The following is a 21,569-nucleotide window of genomic DNA, read 5'->3' as shown; positions in this document are numbered from 1 at the left end:
AAAACCTGTGTGTGTGTTTACAAAGGGAATCTAATTTACTTGAATTTACGATCATCCCCATCATTTTATCTAAAATGTACAATTCATTTTTTTTTACAATTTTTCAGTGACTTTTGCCTGAAGTAAGTACAATATTCAGAAAAATGGAAACACAAACAACAACAAATGAGAGACAACAACAAATTCACCGCCGTGTCCAGAAAAGAATCGCTGGAAAATACTTAGATCAACTTGATCCAGGTATGATTACCTTCTTACAATCGTTCAAATGCAGAAATGGAAAGAAAAGCAACCAGATATGTAAATCTGACCAAAATAGAACTGGTTTCGGATAGAACCATTATATCGAAATAGTCAATGGAAATGTCCCGGTTTGGCCTAATTACATATTTTATGTATCCAGTATTTATCATCTGCTGTACAAGTGTTTGTGAAAATGTCCAAAAAAGCTGTAGATCTTTTGAGCGACCCTTAGTCAAAATAATTCAGCATGTTCAATGTGCTTAGCAGGGTATCAAGTCAACTCGTCCCCTAGTCAACTCGTCCCCAAGTCAACTCGTCCCCGATTTGGTCATTTCGTCCCCCAAAATTGGTCATTTCGTCCCCCTCATGATAAAATTTGGTCAACTCGTCCCCATTTTGGTCAACTCGTCCCCCTTTTGGTCAATTCGTCCTCCTTTTGGTAATTTTGCCCCCCTTAATATTTTAGGCAGTTTTGCTTTTTTTATGATATCTTTGACTTTGAAAACTTGTATTTAAAATCATCGTGAGTTTTGAAGGAGTTATATTGGAAATGGTTAACTTTAAATAATTAGGTTTGATAAAATAATAAAAGAAATATACTGAAAATATAAGACAATCAACTGAAATAAAATAAAAAAAATGAATGCAATGCCTTTAGTAATAAAAATGTAATATAATAGAAAATCTAATTAACTTTTTAAAAATCATAGTAAGAAAAGAGAAAGCAATAAATCCTTATCCCTGGTCATAATAAAAGAAAGTTTTAATTAGAAATACAATAAAGAACAAATAAACAACTAATATTTGTCACATATGTTTTACTAAAAATAACCAACATGCCTTATATTCATTTTTGCCATTGAAATAAAAAAAAAACTTCAAAAGTAGGGAGACAGTGGTTTCTAAAAAAAGCAGAATGAGCCATACCTGCATAAGAAAGGTGTGAAAGGTTATTAATCACATTAAAAGGCGTTGATTGGGCTGACTGGAAGGTGTTAATGGTATTTAATTGCAAGAGAAGTTGTTGATTGACCAAATGAAATGTGTCAAAATGTTTCCCTAGTAGAATTAAACTGTTAATAGTTGATTGAGGAAATTATTTGTTATAAAAAAGTTTAATAACAAGTTAAACTTATTCAAGAGTTTGAAAATAAGCAGCATCAAATACGGACATTTAAACAGCAACCATGTTATCCAACATAGCAGACTTACAAAAACAAAGAGAGAAACCCCCCACCCCCCAGAAAATCCTCCTTGTTAAATCGATCATTTTTATTTTAAAGCAAATGTTCTTAAAACAAACGAAAACTTATGTATATTTTTACCATAAAATATACTTATTTGAAAGAAAAAATGACTTAGTTTATCATACTTTGATTTTTTTCAAAAATACGTTTCAAAAAGGGGGGCCGAAAAAGCGGGGACGAAATGACCAATTTGAAATCGCTGAGGGGGACGAAATGACCAAATCGGGGACGAGTTGACTGGGGGACGAGTTGACTAAGGGACGAGTTGACTGTAAATCCTTAGCAGCTTGTTCTGCAGGACCGGACGCGTCTTTTCATTACACCCAGCCAGTTTAATTCTATGCTTGTACTCTCATTTTGTTCTTTTGCTTTTTTATTTTGATATTTTTATTTTTATTTGCTTGGTAGTTTTTGCTTTGTGTAGCTGATTTTGAATTTTTGATGTATGCCTTTTTCCTCATAGTTTGCTACAATTAGTATGTGTACCTTGCTTTCCTTGTGTGGTTGACATAGTTTTATGCTTTTTCTCCATGTTTAGCTGCTTTAGTTATTTACTGTGCCTTTTGTATTGTGCTGTCAATACTTTACTTGCTCTGCATGCTTTAGCTACCTTTTGTATACCTTGTTTCCCTGTGTAGTCGACATCTAGATCTATGACTTGTTCTCCATGTTTAGATGCTTTAGCTAGTTTCTTTGTTTAGTTGCTTTAGTTGCACACTTTTCTTTCTATTATTTTTTATTTAATAATTTGCATGCATTTTATGTTCTCTATGTGCTATTGTCATTATTACATCTTATTTTCATGCTGTTTTATGTGCTACTGTGAAGGAGCTGCTGCTCAGTTCATTTCAGATCTGATCTGAGGTGATATTCTCGTTTAGCAATTTTTTATTCAGCTTTTTGCGCCAGTTTTGCCTTTCAGTTTTTTATTTCATGTTTATCTTAAGTAGTTCTTAGGCTTTTGGTCAAGAGCAGCAGATCTTTCACAGGTTTAACTTCAGTGTTGTACTGCTACATGTAATTTTGTATAACCCTATCTCTTATTTTACAGCTTGCTTACTATATGTTTTAACTGTTTATCTTTGTTATGTATAGTCGGTTAGAAAGCGCTTGCCGCTTATGTTGTATTGTTTCTCTGTCTTGCCGACTTAAAATAAAATTTATCTTATCTTATCTTATCTTATCATTTTAATAGATTGTTTTATCTTAATAAATAAACTGTGATGAAACAAATTCAGCCGTACAGTAGCAATTCCAGAAGAAGAGAGGCTTTAAAAGGGCTTTAAGCCTTCCACCAGATCCCAGAATCATCCTATAGGTACAGTGTTATATTTGTGACGGGGCAATCTAAACGTCAAAACTTTGAACATGTTGAAGGACCAAAATAATGGAGGATTAATCACAGTACACAGTCATTTTGAATTTTCTACTTCTACGAGTTACTCCACAACAATCAACGAAGATTATGACTGGGAGGTGCTAGTCAGGGAAACAGTGTTAGTCTAAAATAAAATAGTTAAGTGCATTAGTTAAAAGATAATAAAATAAAAGAACCTGGTGCAAAGTTAAAATTAAAATGGAGATAATGCTCTAGAGATTGACTGTCGCCAGCCTCTCTGTAAAGATATTGAGGCTGGGACTAGCTTGGATGGGACCTGGGAGAGTATTCCAGTAGCAGATAGCTCTAGGGAAGAAAGAGTTGAGATGGTACTGAGTTCGAGACTGGGGTATGAGGAAATTCAGGTTTCTAGTGTGGGTCAGGTGATCATGATCAACAAAAACTAGCTGGTGTTGTATTTTGTAAAGGAATATTACTGAGTTATAGACCCTTCTTTGATATAATGTTTTCCAGTGTAGTTCTTCTAACATCTGAGTAACACTGCTCATGAGGTCATAATTGTTACAGACGTACCTGGCCGCAGCTCTCTATACATTTTCTACCTTATGGGCAAGATGTTTCTGCCAGGGGTGCCAAACAACTGAACAATATTCCACCTGGGGTCTGACATAAGTTGTGTAGGCAGCCTCCTTAACCTTTTTGTTTGTTGTTTTGATGTTACGTTTAATGAATCTAAGTGAATTGTTTGCTTTGGAGGTGATGTTATCTATATGCTGTGACCAGTTCAAATCTTTTGAAATGGTAACCCCAAGGTATTTTGCCGAGTCAGTTGTTTTGAGTGTTGTGTTATGCAAGGTATAAGGGAATATTAATGGTTGTTTTTTCCTAGTAATTCGAAGGACCTCACACTTGCCTTACTCTTGATGGATTCAGGAAGATCATTAATATATGTTAAGAAGAGACAAGGACTAATAACCGAGCCCTGTGGAACACCTTTAGTACTGGGAGTTCCTCAGATAAGTGACCATCTACCGCAACTCTTTGAGAGCGGTTATGTAGGAATGAACTCATCCAATTGACAGTTTCTAAATTAACACCATATCTGTGAAGTTTATGGATAAGCTTATGGTGGTCTCCTTTGTCGAAAGCTTTTGAAAAATCCATGACTATCACGTCTGTTTGTTGACCTTTTTCTAACCTATCAAATACTTCTTGTGTAAAACTGACTAGTTGTGTCTCACAGCTGCGTTTTGACCTAAATCCATGTTGGAAGGGACTAAGAATATTATCGCTATCAAAGTAGTTCATCAAGCTGGAGACTATTATATGTTCCATGAGTTTGGAAGCAATACAAGTCAATAAGATAGGCCTGTAATTGCTGGGCTTTGACTTTGGGCCTTTCTTATAGACAGGGGCTATTGTTGCTTTTTTCCAATCCTGAGGGACAATACTAGTGTGAAGAGAAAATTTGAAAATTTCACAGAGGATGGGAGCAATTTCAGAGTGCAGTTCTTTGAGGACTCTTGGTGAAATTTTATCAGGGCCATTTGCTTTATTTGGCGAGAGACCACATAGCAACTTATCTATACCTTCGACAGTAATAGTAATTGGGGGCATGTGACCTTTTGGTAGGTTTACTAGACTTGTACAAAGCTGTTTCAATGATACAGGTTGTGGACGAGAAAAGACAGATTCAGACTGTCTGTTTAGGTTAGATTTATCAGTGGGGTCCATGTAGGTAACTCCCTCTGACTTTAGAGGTGAAACTCCACAGTTTTCAGTTTTGTTTTGTTATTTTTGGTTTTATTGCTTGCTTATATTGGTGTGTAGTGGGGTAAACATTAATTGTGTACAGTACATTCATAGGTTTCAATCACCAGAAAATTCGTAATGGAAATTACTTGATCATTTTTACATAAATCAATGAGGAATTGAATCCCCTTTTGATACATGTAAGTTTTATTTGAATTTATGGCCAATTCGTGACATAATCAGCATTTAAACCTAAAGCATGTGAAGCGCTGGCCACGAAGAAAATTTCATCGGAAATTTCCTCCACTATTTTGGTCTTTTGAGTGTTTGACGCGAGTGGAGATATTACCCATATGAAAAAAATAGCTCAATATTTCATAGGATCACATCAGATTTGTTGGACTAGAGTGACCCAGTTTTAAGAATTTAACCGCTAAAACCAACTTCAACTGTGTTACTTTCAACAATCAAATTTGATTATGACATGAAGGTCGGGGGTCATTAGTAAAATCTCATTATGATACAAGGGTGTTAGTTATAGTTAGAAATAAAAACAAGATGATTGTGTTAAAACATTTAAGCAGCTAGGCTGTTAGAGAAGCACTGAAGGCTTGTACTAGCCTCGATGTTGTATGGGAGTACATTCCAGTATCAGATTGAAAAAGTTGATTTGAGACTGTGTTCGTGAGAATGGCACAAAGAAGTTATTTTTATACGCCCGAAGGGACGTATTATGTTATGACGCTGGTGTCCGTCTGTCCGTCCGTCTGTCCGTTAGCAATTTCGTGTCCGCTCTGTAACTCTTGAACCCCTTGAAGGATTTCAAGGAAACTTTACACAAATGTTCACCACACAGAGACGATGTGCAGAGCGCATGTTTTGGATGTCTCGCTTCAAGGTCAAGGTCACACTTAGGAGTCAAAGGTCATATCAGTTTGTTTCGTGTCCGCTCTGTAACTCTTGAACCCCTTGAAGGATTTCAAAGAAACTTGACACAAATGTTCACCACACCAAGACGACGTGCAGAGCACATGTTCCGGATGACTTGCTTCAAGGTCAAGGTCACACTTAGGGGTCAAAAGTCATATCAGTTTGTTTCATGTCCGCTCTGTAACTCTTGAACTGCTGGAAGGATTTCAAAGAAACTTGGCAGAAATGTTCACCACATTGTAACGATGTGCAGAGCGCATGTTCCGGATGACTCGCTTCAAGGTCAAGGTCACACTTAAGGGTCAAAGGTCATATATGACTTTGCTTTGTGTATATTGCTCTGCATTGCAGTGCTCTTGTTTTTATTTGGCAGATCTCTTTTTTGTACTTACAATAATTTTTTTTTGAATTACTTCCCTTTTATGTTACTATAAATAGCTTATTTTGAAACTTTTTTATTATTAGCCGTAGGGAAAAACTGAGACCACTTTTCTGTGGTACAACATAGATGGTACCTCCAATTTTAAGGTGTATTTTTACATACCTGTACCTGATAAGGATTTTTTTGTAGACTTTGAATATTTTTTTTGTGGACTTAGATTTGTTTTTTGAAGTTTTCCTTTTTTTGTTCCAGTCCTTTGGGGCTACAACAGTCAAGTTCTTAAAATTTTGCTCCCATCCTATGATGTAAGCCTTCGGGCGTATATTGCCCCGCTTGGCGGCGCTCTTGTTTCTAAGATAGTGTTAGGTGGTTGTGGTCTAACATGACAATGCTATTGGAGCTCTTATATAGCATGAACAGTGAAGCATTTATTCTACGTTGTTCTAAAGTTGGTCAGTTCAGTAATGTAAGCGTTGCTGTGACACTACTTTGGTATGAGTAGTCATTCATGACATATATCTAGCTGCAGCTCTTTGCACTCTTTTTATATCATGTGTAAGAGTTTATTGCCATGGGTGCCATACTGTGCTACTGTATTCTAAAACAGGTCTCACATAGGTTGTGTATGTTTTTTCTTTAAAATTTGTACTTTTGTTACAACTTACTAGTATGTACGTTTCTTTTTATAAATCTAAAGTATTACACGCTTATGATGTTACATAATTATCAATATGCTTTTTCCGATTGAAGTCATCACTGATAGTTACTACAAGGTATTTTTCATTTTTAGCTCATCTGATTTTTTGAAAAAAAATGATGAGTTATTGTCATCACTTGAGCGGTTGTCGGCGTCTGCGTCTGCGTCGGCGTTGCCTGGTTAAGTTTTATGTTTAGGTCAGCTTTTCTCCTAAACTATCAAAGCTATTGCTTTGAAACTTGGAATACTTGTTCACCATCATCAGCTGACCCTGTATAACAAGAAACATAACTCCATCTTGCTTTTTGCAAGATTTATGGCCCCTTTTATACTTAGAAAATATCAGATTTCTTGGTTAAGTTTTATGTTTAGGTCAACTTTTCTCCTAAACTATCAAAGCTATTGCTTTGAAACTTGGAATACTTGTTCACCATCATAAGCAGACCCTGTACATCAAGAAACATAACTCCATCTTGCTTTTTGCAAGAATTATTGCCCCTTTTGGACTTAGAAAATCAGTTTTCTTGGTTAAGTTTTATGTTTAGGTCAGCTTTTGTCCTAAACTATCAAAGCTATTGCTTTAAAACTTGCAACACTTGTTCACCATCATTAGCTGACCCTGTACAGCAAGAAACATAACTCCATCCTGCTTTTTGCAAGATTTATGGCCCCTTTTGGACTTAGAAAATATCAGATTTCTTGGTTAAGTTTTATGTTTAGGTCAACTTTTTCTCTTAAACTATCAAAGCTATTGCTTTGAAACTTGCAACACTTGTTCACCATCATAAGCTGACCCTGTACAGCAAGCAACATAACTCCATCCTGCTTTTTGCAATAATTATTGCCCCTTTTGGACTTAGAAAATCATTTTCTTGGTTGAGTATTATGTTTAAGTCAACTTTTCTAATAAACTATCAAAGCTATTGCTTTAAAACTTGCAACAGTTTTTCACCATGACAAGTGGACACTGTACATCAAGAAACATAACTCTATCCTGCTTTTTGCCAGAATGATGGCCCTTTTTAGACTTAGAAAATCATGAGTAGGACAATATTTCTATTATACAAAAAAAATCAGATGAGCGTCAGCACCCGCAAGGCGGTGCTCTTGTTTTGTTAGTTTTAATTCAATGTTGTGAAGTTTGTAGGGGTAAATGACAGGTTTTTTCTTCCTGGTAATTCTAATGATTTCACATTTGTCCGGGTTAAACTCCATTGGCCAATTATTTTCCCAGATTTCCAAATTTCTTAAGTTATTTAGTAGGTTTTCAGAGTCAAGATTGGGTGTCAATGGTAAGGTATACAACTGTATCATCGGTGAAAAGCCTGACCCTACTTTTTACTAAATCAGGAACAGATATAACAGGAATAGACAGGGGCCCAGCACTGACCCTTGAGGCACTCCTGACAAGACTGACTGGCACTGATTGGGATTGGTGGCCCTGAACTTCAACTGTCTGGGTTCTATTTAAAAGAAATGATTTAGTCTAAAATACTAAAATACCATATTCCTTTTCCTCGGCGATATATGACCATTTTGTGTTGATTCATCGTAAAACCCAACTCACTCACTATATTCCTTTTCACACCAAGATTCATCAATTTGTAAATTAGAAGCTGGTGGTCTACTTTATCAATGCTTTAGAAAAATCCATAACAATTAAATCAGATTGCTTACCAGCATCAAGGTTATCAAAGAGCTCTTGACGTGTAAAAGAGATCTGTTGCGTTTCGCATGAATGTTCCGAGCGAAAGCCTTGTTGAAAAGTTATCAGGAGGTTGTTGGAGTCAAGACAATCCTTTAAGTTTGAAACTATGATGTGCGCCATCATTTTCAATGCTATACATGTTAAGGAAATGGGTCGATAATTGCTAGCTTTACTTTTAGGTCCTTTCTTATATGCTAGGACAACTACTGCAGTTCAAACCAATTATACCGTAACCTTACCCCCAGCAATTTACTTGTACCCATTTACAGAATCTTATGATCTATCTTAATTAATTTATATTACTGACCAGTTTATGAAGAATAATGTTTCTAATTCTTTCCTTTCCAAACTTTAGATGGTATTTTAAAGAATGAATATGATGGTGACAAATTAACAGAGTTCCGACAGCTTGACAGTGATACCAAGAAAAAGTTTGATGCCCAAAACAGCCGCTTCAGAAAGATAGAATCAGCTTATAGTATCCAGGTGAGTTAACTTGAAGACAGAGTTCAGTAAGGATGCTCTGAGAGTCCCAATGAAGTAAGTACTTCAAGGTCCATGCACAGGTACATAGGTTAGAGTTGGCTTTTTCACTGCTGTAACTTTTAAATTTTTAAAATTGTTAAAACTAATACTGTGAAATCATTAATATTCATGGGGGACTAATTTTCGTAGATTTTGTGCATGAAATTTAATCCTAACAAACAAGTAAAATTCCCATTCATTTTATTTCCAAAAGTTGAAAACCACAAATTCATATCCCCACGAAATTGCCGTTTTGACCAAAACCACAAAATTTCATGCCCATGAAATTGAATGATTTTACAGTACATTTTTATACAGCTAAATACTCCTTTTAAAGAAACACTTTCATAAATCATTAAAATTGAGACTTTCATTATCGAAATGAACATAGGAACTCTGCCAGAGCGCAGAAAATTTTATAGCTCTTTAGTTTTAGTAAGTTTATTATTTAACTTCTAGCTTGAAAGGTATATACAGTTACATACAGTCAAAATTCAGTAACTTTACATAAAAACCAGAATTTTATTTATTATAGAATTAGAAATAAACTTGATTTATAGTAAAATATATCAGTTACAGTTGCTGTCAAATCACTTATTGTTACAGGCACAAAATTTCATGGATTTAGCCAAAACGGCTGTTTCTTGTGGCATATGAATTTATCGATTTTAACTTTTTAACATAAAATGAATGGGGCATTTTACTTGTTTGTTTGGATTAAATTTTGAAGTTTGGCTCAACAGAAAAAATGCTCAGAAATTAGTCCCCCACAAATATTAACCTTTACCCTGCTATATTTCTAAACTGGACTGGTCTATCATTCAATTTGGGTACATGTAGTTTTAACTAGTTTATTATTTGAAGGGGTGTTCAATGAAAAATTACTGACTGAATATCGAACAATGCAGACCATGATCAGCCTGCGGGGACATGCAGGCTGATCTTGGTCTGCACTGGTCGCAAAGGCAGAATCATTTGCCACACGCAGGCTTTCACAATATGTTAGAGCGATTAATTCTTAATGATGATTCCATGGTGTGTAAATCTATAGAATAATACTTGATATAAGCATATTTAGTAAAGGAGTTTAGAATAAAGACACCAGGCCAAAAACATAATATATTTCAGATTGACTAAGTAGACATATCTCCATGTGAGCGCAAAAACTGGATAACTGACATTTTCATAATTTTTCAGGAGAGCCAAAAAACTAATAACTCCTACTTTAATTTGAGCTCCTTTTATATGTGTATAATTTTCCAACAGTTGAAAATACATGAATTTATACCTTAGATGTATTTTTTATAAAATCATTACTTTAAAAGAGTTTTTTGTTAAAATTATATATGTTTCAGAGTAAACTTATATATGTTTGTTTAAGAATGACTGAGTAGTAAGTAAGCTTGTCTGTGTGTTAGAATGACTAAGTAAACTAATATATGTGCTTAGAATTACTTAAAGAAAACTTTTATTTTCAGAATATTTGCTGGCTAATTGCATCATTAGGTGTATTCTACTATACAGACTTCTACAGAGCAATTCTTTATGACCAGAGAATAAACAGGTTTGTTTATCATTTGTGTTGAGAATATGTCACAGTGTCTTTACAGAAAGGCAAGAAGTAGTAGTTGTTATTTCCCTTTGATTTTCATCACAGTATTTTTGATCATTAACTTCATAATTTTCAAGTTGTATACAAGAGCACAGACAGAAGGTACTGAGGCGGAATCTTTTAGGAGCGTCCAGGTTATGTTCTCTTAATCTGGGGTATGTTCCCTCAGTTTGGGTATGTTCCTTCAGTTTGGGTATGTTCCCACAATACAGGGTATGTTCCTTCAATTTGGTAATGTTCCCTCAATCCAGAGTATGTTCCCTTAATTTGGGTATGTTTCCTCAATTTGGGTATGTTCCAACAATCCAGGGTATGTTCCTTCAATTTGGTTATGTTCCCTCAATCCAGGGTATGTTCTCTTAATTTGGGTATGCCCCTCACTTTGGGTATGTTCCCACAATCCAGGGTATGTTCCTTCAATTTGGTTATGTTACCTCAATCCAGAGTATGCTCCCTCAATTTGGGTATGTTCCCTCAATCTCTAGGGTATGTTTCTTCAATTTGGTTATGTTCCCTCAATCCGGAGTATGTTCCCTTAATTTGGGTATGCTCCCTCAATTTTGGTATTAACTATTTTCTTTCAATCCAGGGTATGTTCCCTCAATTTGGATATGTTCCCTTAATCCAGAGTATGTTTCCTCAATTTGGGTGTGTTTCTTCAATCCAGGGTATGTTCCTTTGATTCAGTGTATGATCCTTCAGTCAAGGCTTTGTTTCCTCAATCCAGGGTATGCTCGCTTTATGGAGGGTATGTTCTCTCAGTAAAGTCAAGTTCTTTACCTTTTCCCCAGTTTCTCTAAGAGAAACTTAGACAACTGTCTTGATATAGCTATATCGTATTAAAACAACAGTAATCATAGTTTTAGTTAAATGTTGAAATTAATTCACAAGAGTTTAGAAGATAGTATTCGCATATCAGTGAATAATTTCTTTAAAACATAACTTTCATTTGTATTTTTGGCCAGGACGTTTTTTAAAAGCTTTTAGACTTTATTATTAAGTTTAAGTATATTTCCCTCAAGATTATGCCTCATTAGCTGGGTGGTTAATGTCACGGACTGAATTGCTTGTCCCTTATGGATGTGGGCTTAAGCTTTGCTCAAAATTTAATGTGAGGAAGCCATCCAGTTGTCTTCTGTCAGTGTTTCTGCCTAGGTACCTGTTCTTGCCTGAAGGATATAATTATGGTAGGCACCTGAGATTTTCTTCCTTCATTCAGAGTTGGAAAAAAATCCTCAGAAAAATGCTAATGGCTACTGCCTCAGACTACATTAATAAACTTTTAACAACATGTTGGTGTGACACCAGTAATATATTCAAGTGCCTCATTGTCCAACAAACCCTAAAGTGGATTATCAAGGTAAAAGCAAACACACTTCTATAAGCCAATCTGTACATGTAGGTATATATATTTTATGTCTATCTGAGACAACAGCTGTTCAAGATAGAGACCAATAAATAGATACAATTCATTAATCTGTATCAGCAAAATGTCAACAGAATAGATAGGCTGTTTAAGGTTTTTATAGACTATATATATACTTTTTTTCTTTTTTTTTTATTGCTTTGTAATGAGCCTGGCTGAATTAGCACTGATTGTTTTAAAAATATCTTGTGTAGTCTTTGCAGTTAAATACATACAATTTTTTTAATCGTAGATGCAGACAGATTTTTTTAATTATATATACAGATTGTTCAAAGCAGTTCCATTCATGTATACCAGGCAGGAGTTTCCAGTGTTTTCACAAATTCCTGAAAAGTTCATCTTACACCCGGGATGTATGACGACTCTTGTGCTGTGAATGACATATGATTAACTAGATTTATGTAGTAAATTTGTGCAGAATATTTTTCCTCATTTTTAGCTCGACTATTCGAAGAATAAGTAGAGCTATCCTACTCACCACGGCGTCGGCGTCACACCTTGGTTAAGTTTTTCGTACCAGTCCACATTTTGACAAAGTCTTTTGAGATAAAGCTTTGAAACTTTCAACACTTGTTTACCATCATCATGGCCAGTTATAGGCAAGAGCACATAACTCCATCAAGGATTTTGGCTGAATTATGGCCCCTTTTGACTTAGAAATCATGGTTAAGTTTTTCGTACCACTTCATATTTTGACAAAGTCTTTTAAGGTAAAGCTTAGAAACTTTCAACACTTGTTTACCATCACCATGGCCAGTTATAGGCAAGAGTACATAACTCCATCAGGGATTTTGGCTGAATTATGGCCCCTTTCGACTTAGAAATCTTGGTTAAGTTTTTCGTACCAGTTCATATTTAGACAAAGTCTTTTGAGATAAAGCTTTGAAACTTTCAACACTTGTTTACCATCACCATGTCCAGTTATAGGCAAGAGCACATAACTCCATCAAGGATTTTGGCTGAATTATGGCCCTTTTTGACTTTGAAATCTGGGTTAATATTTCGTACCAGTTCATATTTTGACAAAGTCTTTTGAGATAAAGCCTTGAAACTTTCAACACCTGTTTACCATCACCATGTCCAGTTATAGGCAAGAGTACATAACTCCATCAAGGATTTTGGCTGAATTATGGCCCCTTTTGACTTAGAAATCTTGGTTAAGTTTTTCGTACCAGTTCATATTTTTTGTAAAGTGTTTGACATATGGCTTTGAAACTTTTATCACTTGTTTAGTATAATCGTCTCTATCTGTAGGAAAGAGAACATAACTCTGTCATCTATTTTGGCTGAATTATGGCCCTTTTTGGACTTTGAAATTGGTTCTGTTTTCATACAAGTCCATGTTTTGTCAAAACTATTTGACATATGGCTTTTAAACTTTGAACACTTGTTTATCATTATGATTTCCATCTGTAGGCAAGAGTACATAACTATTTTGACTGAATTATGGCCCTTTTTGGACTTTGAAATTGGCTCATTTATTGCCATTTAGTGCAAGACTTATCGAAATCAAAGTAATACAGGAACATTGTTTGTCTAATCTATTTATTTATTTTGTCTGAATATCCGTGGAAATAATTTGACCCCATTCTTCAATCAATTCTTTGAATAGTCGAGCGCGCTGTCATCAGACAGCTCTTGTTTTATGTAAAATCAGATCAACATCAAATACTTTAACCCTTACCCTGCTAAATTTCTATAATGAACTTGTTGATCTTTCATTTTGGATAGTACCATTAACTATTAAAAGGGGTGCTTACCTAAAAGCTGCTGACTGAATGGCAAACAGTGCAGATCATGAGCAGACTGCACAGATGTGCAGGCTGGTCATCATCTACACTGACCGCAAAGGCAGAATCAGTGGTGTCAGGCTAAGGGTTAAAAGTTTTTAATTGTTCTGTGTAGTATATTTCTCTACTCGTATTCATAAAACATTAAAATGATGATAAAGCAAAAATGGAAGTCATTATTGTTTGCCTTTGAAATGTCATGATGTCTTTCCTATTTATACAGACATGGATTTTCCATGCTTTGTTTAAATGTGATATTTTAATAAAATAGTTTAATATAGAAAGTTTAACTTTAGAAAAACATGAAGCCTGCTGGCAGCAGCTGATTCTGCCTTTGTGACCAGTGCAGACCCAGGATCAGCCTGCACATCCATGCAGACTGATCTTGTTCTGCGCTGTTTGCTATTCAGTCAGTAAATTTTCAGTGAATACCCCTTCGAATAATAAATAGTGCTGCCCAAATTGAATAATAGATCAGTCCATTTTAGAAATTTGGCAGGATAAAGGTTAACTTCTTTTTAGCTCGGCTATTCGAAGAATAAGTAGATTTATTCTACTCACCATGGCGTCGGCATCGGTCTCAGCATCGGCATCACACTTTGGTTAAGTTTTTGTCGTATCAGTCCAGTTTGACAAAGTTTTTTGAGATAAAACTTTCAGCACTTGTGTACCATCACCATGTCCAGTTTTAGGCAAGAGGACATAAGTCCATCAAGTTTTCGTACCAGTTCACTTTTTGTGTAAAGTGTTTGACATATGGCTTTGAAACTTTTATCACTTGCTTATTATAACAGTCTTTATCTGTAGGCAAGAGTACATAACTCTGTCAACTATTATGGCTGAATTATGGCCCTTTTTGGACTTGGAAATTGGTTCAATTTTTGTACAAATCCATGTTTTGTCAAAACTATTTGACATGCGGCTTTGAACAATTGTTTATCATCATGATTTCCATCTGTAGGCAAGGGTACATAACTCTGTCAACTATTTTGGCTGAATTATGGCCCTTTTTGGACTTGGAAATTGGTTCAGTTTTCCTACAAATCCATGTTTTGTCACTACTATTTGACCTGTGGCTTTGAAACTTTGAACACTTGCTTATCGTCATGGTTATCATCTGTAGGCAAGAGTACATAACTCTGTCAAGTATTTTGGCTGAATTATGGCCCTTTTTGGACTTAGAAATTGGTTCAGTTTTCTTACAAGTCAACGTTTTGTCAAAACTATTTGACATGTGGCTTTGAAACTTTTACACTTGTTTATCATCATGATTTCCATCTGTAGGCAAGAGTACATAACTCTTGTCAACTATTTTGGCTGAATTATGGCCCTTTTTGGACTTGGAAATCAGTTAAGTTTTTCATACCAGTCCATATTTTACCCAACCTCTTTGTCATATGGCTTTGAAATTTTAACCACTTGTTTACCATCATAGTCTACATAACTAAGACAAGGACTTAAGCTCAGTTATGGCCTTTTTCTGACACAGAAATTTGTTAAGTTTCACATAACATGCCATATTTTGTCTAAACAGTTTGATACATGGGTTTGAAACTTTTAACACTTGTGTACATCATGGTCACACATTGCCATATAGTGCAAGACATTTCCAAATCCACAAATGCAGGTACATTGTTTGTCTTATCTATTCTTCTTTTTGTCTGAAAATCTCTGGTAATATTTTGACCTATACTTCCATCAATTCTTCGAATAGTCGAGCGCGCTGTCAACAGACAGCTCTTGTTGTTTAATAAGGTATGCAAGAAAAAGATTCTATCACTGGTTGTAGACACGGATGGGAGTACACAGCTCTAGGGTAACTGTTATGTATGCAGTATCTCAACAGAGCCTTAATAATGCATAAAACCCTCGAATCGGATATTCCCATCCGGGGTCACAACCAGTGAAAGAATCTTATAGTATGATCATGCAAAGATTGACATAAAAGCAAAATAGAGAAATACCAATGGATATTCAGATATTTCAGAAAATAGTAATTATTATTATTATTATACCAGATGTATATAGCGCCCTTTTCATGATAAATCATTCAAAGGTGCTTAACATATAGCAAACGCAGCCACACAGGGCGCAAAATTCATCCTCTACTATGTCTCATTACTCAAGCTAACATTTTGTCAAATATTATATCCCATTATAGATATTCTGTTGAACATTTAGCATGTAGGTGGGTTTCTCAGGAACTGCTGGACTGTATCCTTTCAGACCGTACACAAATCTCTGGCATCATGAATGTAACTGACATACATTGTACAAAATTATGCCGCTTTATTTAAAAAATGTAGTTTTATGTGGTCTATGGAAGTTTCTAAGCTTCTAAGCAACTCATGGACTGATTTTTTTCAAACTCGCCACAAGTCTTCTACTGTCAAATGACCTCAGGAAGCAAAGATAGAACATTTTGAGTTTTTGACAAAATTACGCCCATTTCGTATAACAAAAAATTCGCAAGCTTTTTATATAAACAAATGTACTGTAGAAGGGACTGGGCTTGATATTTTCAGTCTAGCAACTCTGATTGCACAGCTCTTATTTAGAATGTGTGTTTAGTTGCTTTTATAAACTGTTGATGGTTTTTAAAGAAAGTGATTGAAACATAGGCTTTGATTTCTTTGTTTTGCTTGGTGAAACATTACACCAACACAATACTGGTAATGATGCTGGAGGGAAACCCCTGATGCCTCTCCAGGTACTATTTCAGGCATGGCGGGCACCAAGGTAGAACCACCGGCCTTCTGCTTTTGAATTTCTCATTTCTTTTGATTAAAACATTACATATCCATATTGTTGTTGAATAAAATCATGGTTTGGAGCTCAGATGCAAGGGAACTGTATTATGAAGGTGCAGTCGTACACATTCGAATGACAAAAAATGATTTTATTCAAAAGTAAGTCTCTGTTTGAGATTCTAACATGTTATCAAGGATTGTTATCTACATCCTTGAAGATAACCATCAAATAGTTGCCTGTTTTGTCCAGTTTTCCCAGTCAGGGTGCATCTATGACTTTTGCTGCTATGACATAATGATTATCAAGTACAGACAGTGAACATGTTACATAATAATACACAGTTTCAGTCTTCTTGTGGGGGTGTGGGGGTGTTCTGGATTAACATCTTTTTAAACAATTTTTATGCCCCCCACATTGTCTGTCCATCCGTGTAAATTCTTGTCCGGGCTGTAACACTGCCATCCATGAAGGGATTTTGAAATAACTTGGTATAAATGTTTACCATGTATCATGCGCAAGACCCGGACCCCTAGCTCCAAGGTCAAAGTCAGACTTCGAAGTCAAAGGTTAACAAGGTCTGTTTTGTGTCTGGCTCATAACTCTGCCATTCATTAAGGGATTTTGAAATTACTTGGCATAAATGTTCCCCATAATGAGACGATATGTCATGCGCAAGGTCCAGACCCCTAGCTCTAAGGTCAAGGTCACACTGTAGAGGTTAAAGGTTAACATGGTTTGTTTCTTGCCTGGTCCATAACTCTGCCATTGATGAAGGGATTTTAAAATTACTTGGCGTAAATGCTCAGGGGCATTTGTCACTAATTATGACAGCTCTTGTTTAGTTATATAAAAGATGGTGTCTACTTGTAGCAGTGAACACAATGCCCAACTTTATAGTGCTGCCTCACTGGACTAACACGCCATTATAGAAACATGACATGGTACCCCACCCAGTCACATTTTACTGACACCGGGCTGACCAGTCCTAGCACTATTCTCTTAATCATGAGCACTAAGCAAGGAAGCTACTAGTACCATTTTTCATGTCTTTGGTATGACGCGGTCAGGGATCAAAACCTACGACCTTCCGCTTTCTTCAGTCTTCTTTGTTTGATAGGGAAATAAATTGTGTCTTGTTAGAATTATTGATAAAATGATGAATACAGTCATGTTCTGAATCTTTTTACATTGAAAAGTGTTTTTATTTCAGGTTATGGTTTAACATTGGTGCTTTATCAGTTGGAGCGAATGTTTCTATAGCAATATTTCTCATTGTTTACCTCTCCTTTATAAAGAAAGTTAGCTCAGATGATTGGGAGAGAAAATATCCTGCATTAATACCCATAGCGACAGCAGCTTTTGTTGTTGGTGGAATATTGTAAGTATTTATTAATGTTTAGCCTGCTGTCAGCAAGTGATTCTGCCTTTGAGACATTCTGCCTTTGCAACATTCTGCCTTTGCGACCAGTGAAGACAAAGATGATCATGGTCTGCACTGATGGCTATTCAGTCAGTAAATTTTCAGTGGATACCCCTTCGAATAATAAATGGTGCTGCCCAAATTGAATGATAAATCAGTCCATTTTAGAAACTTAGAAAAGTAAAGTGTAAAAGAGTAGTGTATTCATTTGTTTGCCACTTTCAGTCTACCATACTGCCCACTAATTGCCTTTAGTGAGGTCATTTTAAGGGTTTGTCGACCAGGAAAATGTGATACCAACCAAATGCACTCTTGTGATGTAAGAACATTGCCATGACATCACTGCTCGAGTGTTTTTGACTCCATGTACAAGTCAGTACCATATTTTATCATTAATTAGTGATATGATTGTGTTTGATAATAATGATGCAGAACTATTGCTTCAAAAGTGTTTAGCTCGGTCCAACATTTTGCAAAATTTTGTTCTTGTAAAAAATGCAGTGGAAAGAGGTACTGATTTTGTAAATAAGACATCGCTTTGGTATCTTCAAACTTAAATATTTAAAATGAACTTGTTCCGCATTCATTTTGGACAGTACACTGGCACCAGACCAGAAAGAAAATGCCTCTGTACATGTTATACCCTACCCCTAGGTATCATATAAGAACCATGGTCGTGAACGGGAAAATATACTAACCCATTTCAATCACGTATTTCATACCTAAAAGACGCAGTTCAGTAAATGTGTACTATCGATATTAAACAAGCGATAATTTATCTTCATTCGTGCACCTGTCACATTGTCTCAATATTCCATATTGCAGAGATGTTCCACATATTTTATGCTTTAGTCAACGTTACAGAAAAAACTTGCGTGAACTCCCCTAATGAACATCCGGTCTAGAGGTCACGGCAGTGTGCACGTGTTAAGCGAAATGTAAACAAACAAAAACAGAATGCAATATATTCACAGTTTTACGATAAGACTCGAAATCATGAATGAAATTCATCTTGTATATGATTTTGAATTTGAAATCATACATTGGTATACATCTATTCTGTTTATTTTATTCATTTTGTACATTTATGCCGCATATAAATATTTAAGCGTACACGTGTAGTAAAATGACGACGGACATACATTTTCAAATCAGCCAATCAGAGTGTGTCTGTAATCTAGACCGGAACTTCACCAGGGAAGTTCAAGCAAGTGTTTTGAGTACCGTTGAAAAAAACTATAAACTACACGTTGTTTTTCTAAGATAAGAAGTATTGAAGAAATGTGACAGGTACACAACGGAAGATAAATTACCACTTGTTTAATATCAATAGTACACATTTACTGAACTGCGCGTTTTAGGTATGAAATACGCGATTGAAATGGGTTAGTATATTTTCCCGTTCACGACCACGGTTCTTATATGATACCTAGGGGTAGGGTATAACATGTCAGGGGCATTTTCTTTCTGGTCTGGTGCCAGGGGACAGTACCACTTATTATTCAAAGAGGTTTTCACTGAAAATTTACTGACTGAATGGCGAACAGTGCAGACAATGATCAACTGATCTTTGTCTTCACTGGTTGCAAAGGCACAGGCTAAAGGTTAATATGCCTGCAGCATTGCAAAACTTCGGGGTTTCAGATCAAGTCTGGCCACTGGAAATTATCTTCCAGCCAACTTTGAGGCCAGTGTTCTATTCAGGAAAGAGTGTTTCGCATGAGTCAGTGTTTTACACAATGCATATTAAAGAATTAAAGAACAAAGGGTTTTATTTTGTGAAGAGCTAGGGTATCGCACCAAGATCCCTGGTATTTAAATACATGTCAGGCTCTAACTTTTCTTAACCTGTCAGATAGTTTATGGTAAGATATAAGCACCTTCCACTAATAATCATTAATGATTGTTTGAGAGTAAGAAGTAGAAATAGATATTTGTAACAACTCGTTTCTTCTGAAATACAAGTTACATTGTTTTACACTCTGTCTTTCACATAGGACTGCTTACAATATACTCTTATTTTTCTATTTTCAGTTTAACAGTCGGCTTATGGCCAGTGTGGGGACCATTCACTCCTATTATACTGTTTGTTTTGTTTATGGGATTTGTGGTAACTGTGGCTATGTTGCCGAACTTTTGAATACATCTGGAAAAGTACAGTGACAATTTGTCAGTGGATTGTCAGCTATGGCTTCCAATCATCAAGTTCTCAGTTATCAGTGCTTGGAGTGAAATTATTGACTGTAAAATTAGTTAACTGTCAGAGCAGTGTAGGACCACATTCGTAACATATCGCATTTGTAACAGGTGTTACAAATGCGATCGCATATGTAACACGTGTTACAAATGAGATCGCAACCGTAACAGAAATCAAGCACATATGTAACAATTTTTGTGACGAATGTGATCGATGCCGATTTTTGATGTGACATCTGATCACGTTTGTCACATGTCATTTTCAATCGGAAAAATGAACAAAAAAGTGCATTTTTACATCTGAAACACATTTGTAACATGTTTTAACTCACTTGTACGAAGTGACAAAGTAAGCTATTGCGATCATCCGTCCGTTCACATTTTTCTTGCGAATATGACAGAGACAACATTTATCATTCGATTTTGACAAAACTTGCACAGAACTTAATATAGATCTATATCTCGGTTCCTTTCGAAAACCAGCCATATCACCTTATTCATCTAGATCTATATCTCGGTTCCTTTCGAAAACCAGCCATATTAAGACATGTTTTGTTATTTTGACTCAGTATGCATACAACTTATATATCTATAAGATCTCAGTTCCTTTCAAAGACAACCGTATTGCACCATTTATTTGACTTCGAGTTACGGCCCCTGAATTGGTAAAAAATGCTGCTTGTGAAGACAATGGAGACTACATTTATTATTTGATTTTCATTAAACTTATATAGGATCTCACTTTCTTTTAAAACAGCCATATCGCGCCACTTATCTCAGAGTTATGGCTGAAATGGCAAAATTTGCTTATTTTAGTCTTGTGAACACAATAGAGACCATATTTATTATTTCATTTTGACTAAACTTATATAGAAGTTATATATCTATAAAAGCTTGGTTCCTTACGAAAATCAGCTATATAGCAACATTTGTGCTGGAGTTATGGCCCCTTAAATGATAAAATTTGCTGATTTTAGCATTGTGAACATGACAGGGATCACATTTATGATTTGATTTTGACCAAGCTTGCATAGAAATTATATATCATAGGAATTATATATCTTTTTTCCTCGAAGAGTAGCCATATCACGCTATTTGTCTTAAGAATTATGACCCCTAAAATGGCAAAATCGCACATTTAATAACATGTATAGTGTAGTATTACTCATGTGAGCGATAGTGGGCCATGACGGCCCTCTTGTTGATTAGAGGGATATTTCCGGTTAGGTTCATATCTTGGTACTGGTTGGTTATCTGGCAATTAAACTTGACAAGAATACCGAATGGTTATCATGACTGGTCTGTTCATAGTACTTCATGTACATGTCACTTATAAAGTTCCCATATAGGTTTTGGTTTGTAAGATTCATTTTTTTATTAAATGCATGAATACATGTATATGAATATGTGTGATTAAAGGGGAAGATACACCACATGCGATCCCTGTTCAACTTTCATAATCGGCAATTCTCTGGTTGTATCGCTTCAACAACAAATAAAGTGCACTCGAAAATCAAGATCAAGGCAGTCTCATCTAACATAGAAAGTCTT

At 35.6% G+C, this 21,569-nt stretch overlaps 1 protein-coding gene across 1 annotated transcript; it reads left to right on the top strand.

Annotated features, from left to right (window-relative positions):
• The first annotated feature begins 7 nt into the window (after positions 1 to 7).
• LOC123547596 (transmembrane protein 128-like) lies at positions 8 to 20,102 on the top strand. Its single transcript, XM_045334826.2, has 5 exons — positions 8 to 240; positions 8,654 to 8,784; positions 10,302 to 10,387; positions 17,613 to 17,780; positions 19,857 to 20,102. Exons 1-5 carry the CDS (start codon positions 144 to 146, stop codon positions 19,960 to 19,962), a joined length of 588 nt encoding a protein of 195 aa, XP_045190761.2. The 5' UTR covers positions 8 to 143; the 3' UTR covers positions 19,963 to 20,102.
• Positions 20,103 to 21,569: the final 1,467 nt, after the last annotated feature.

Source organism: Mercenaria mercenaria, chromosome 9, assembly GCF_021730395.1.
Source record: "Mercenaria mercenaria strain notata chromosome 9, MADL_Memer_1, whole genome shotgun sequence".
Classification (NCBI taxonomy): domain Eukaryota; kingdom Metazoa; phylum Mollusca; class Bivalvia; order Venerida; family Veneridae; genus Mercenaria; species Mercenaria mercenaria.
Note: the sequence above shows the minus strand (reverse complement) of the source record. Positions and strands in the feature narration are given on the sequence as shown.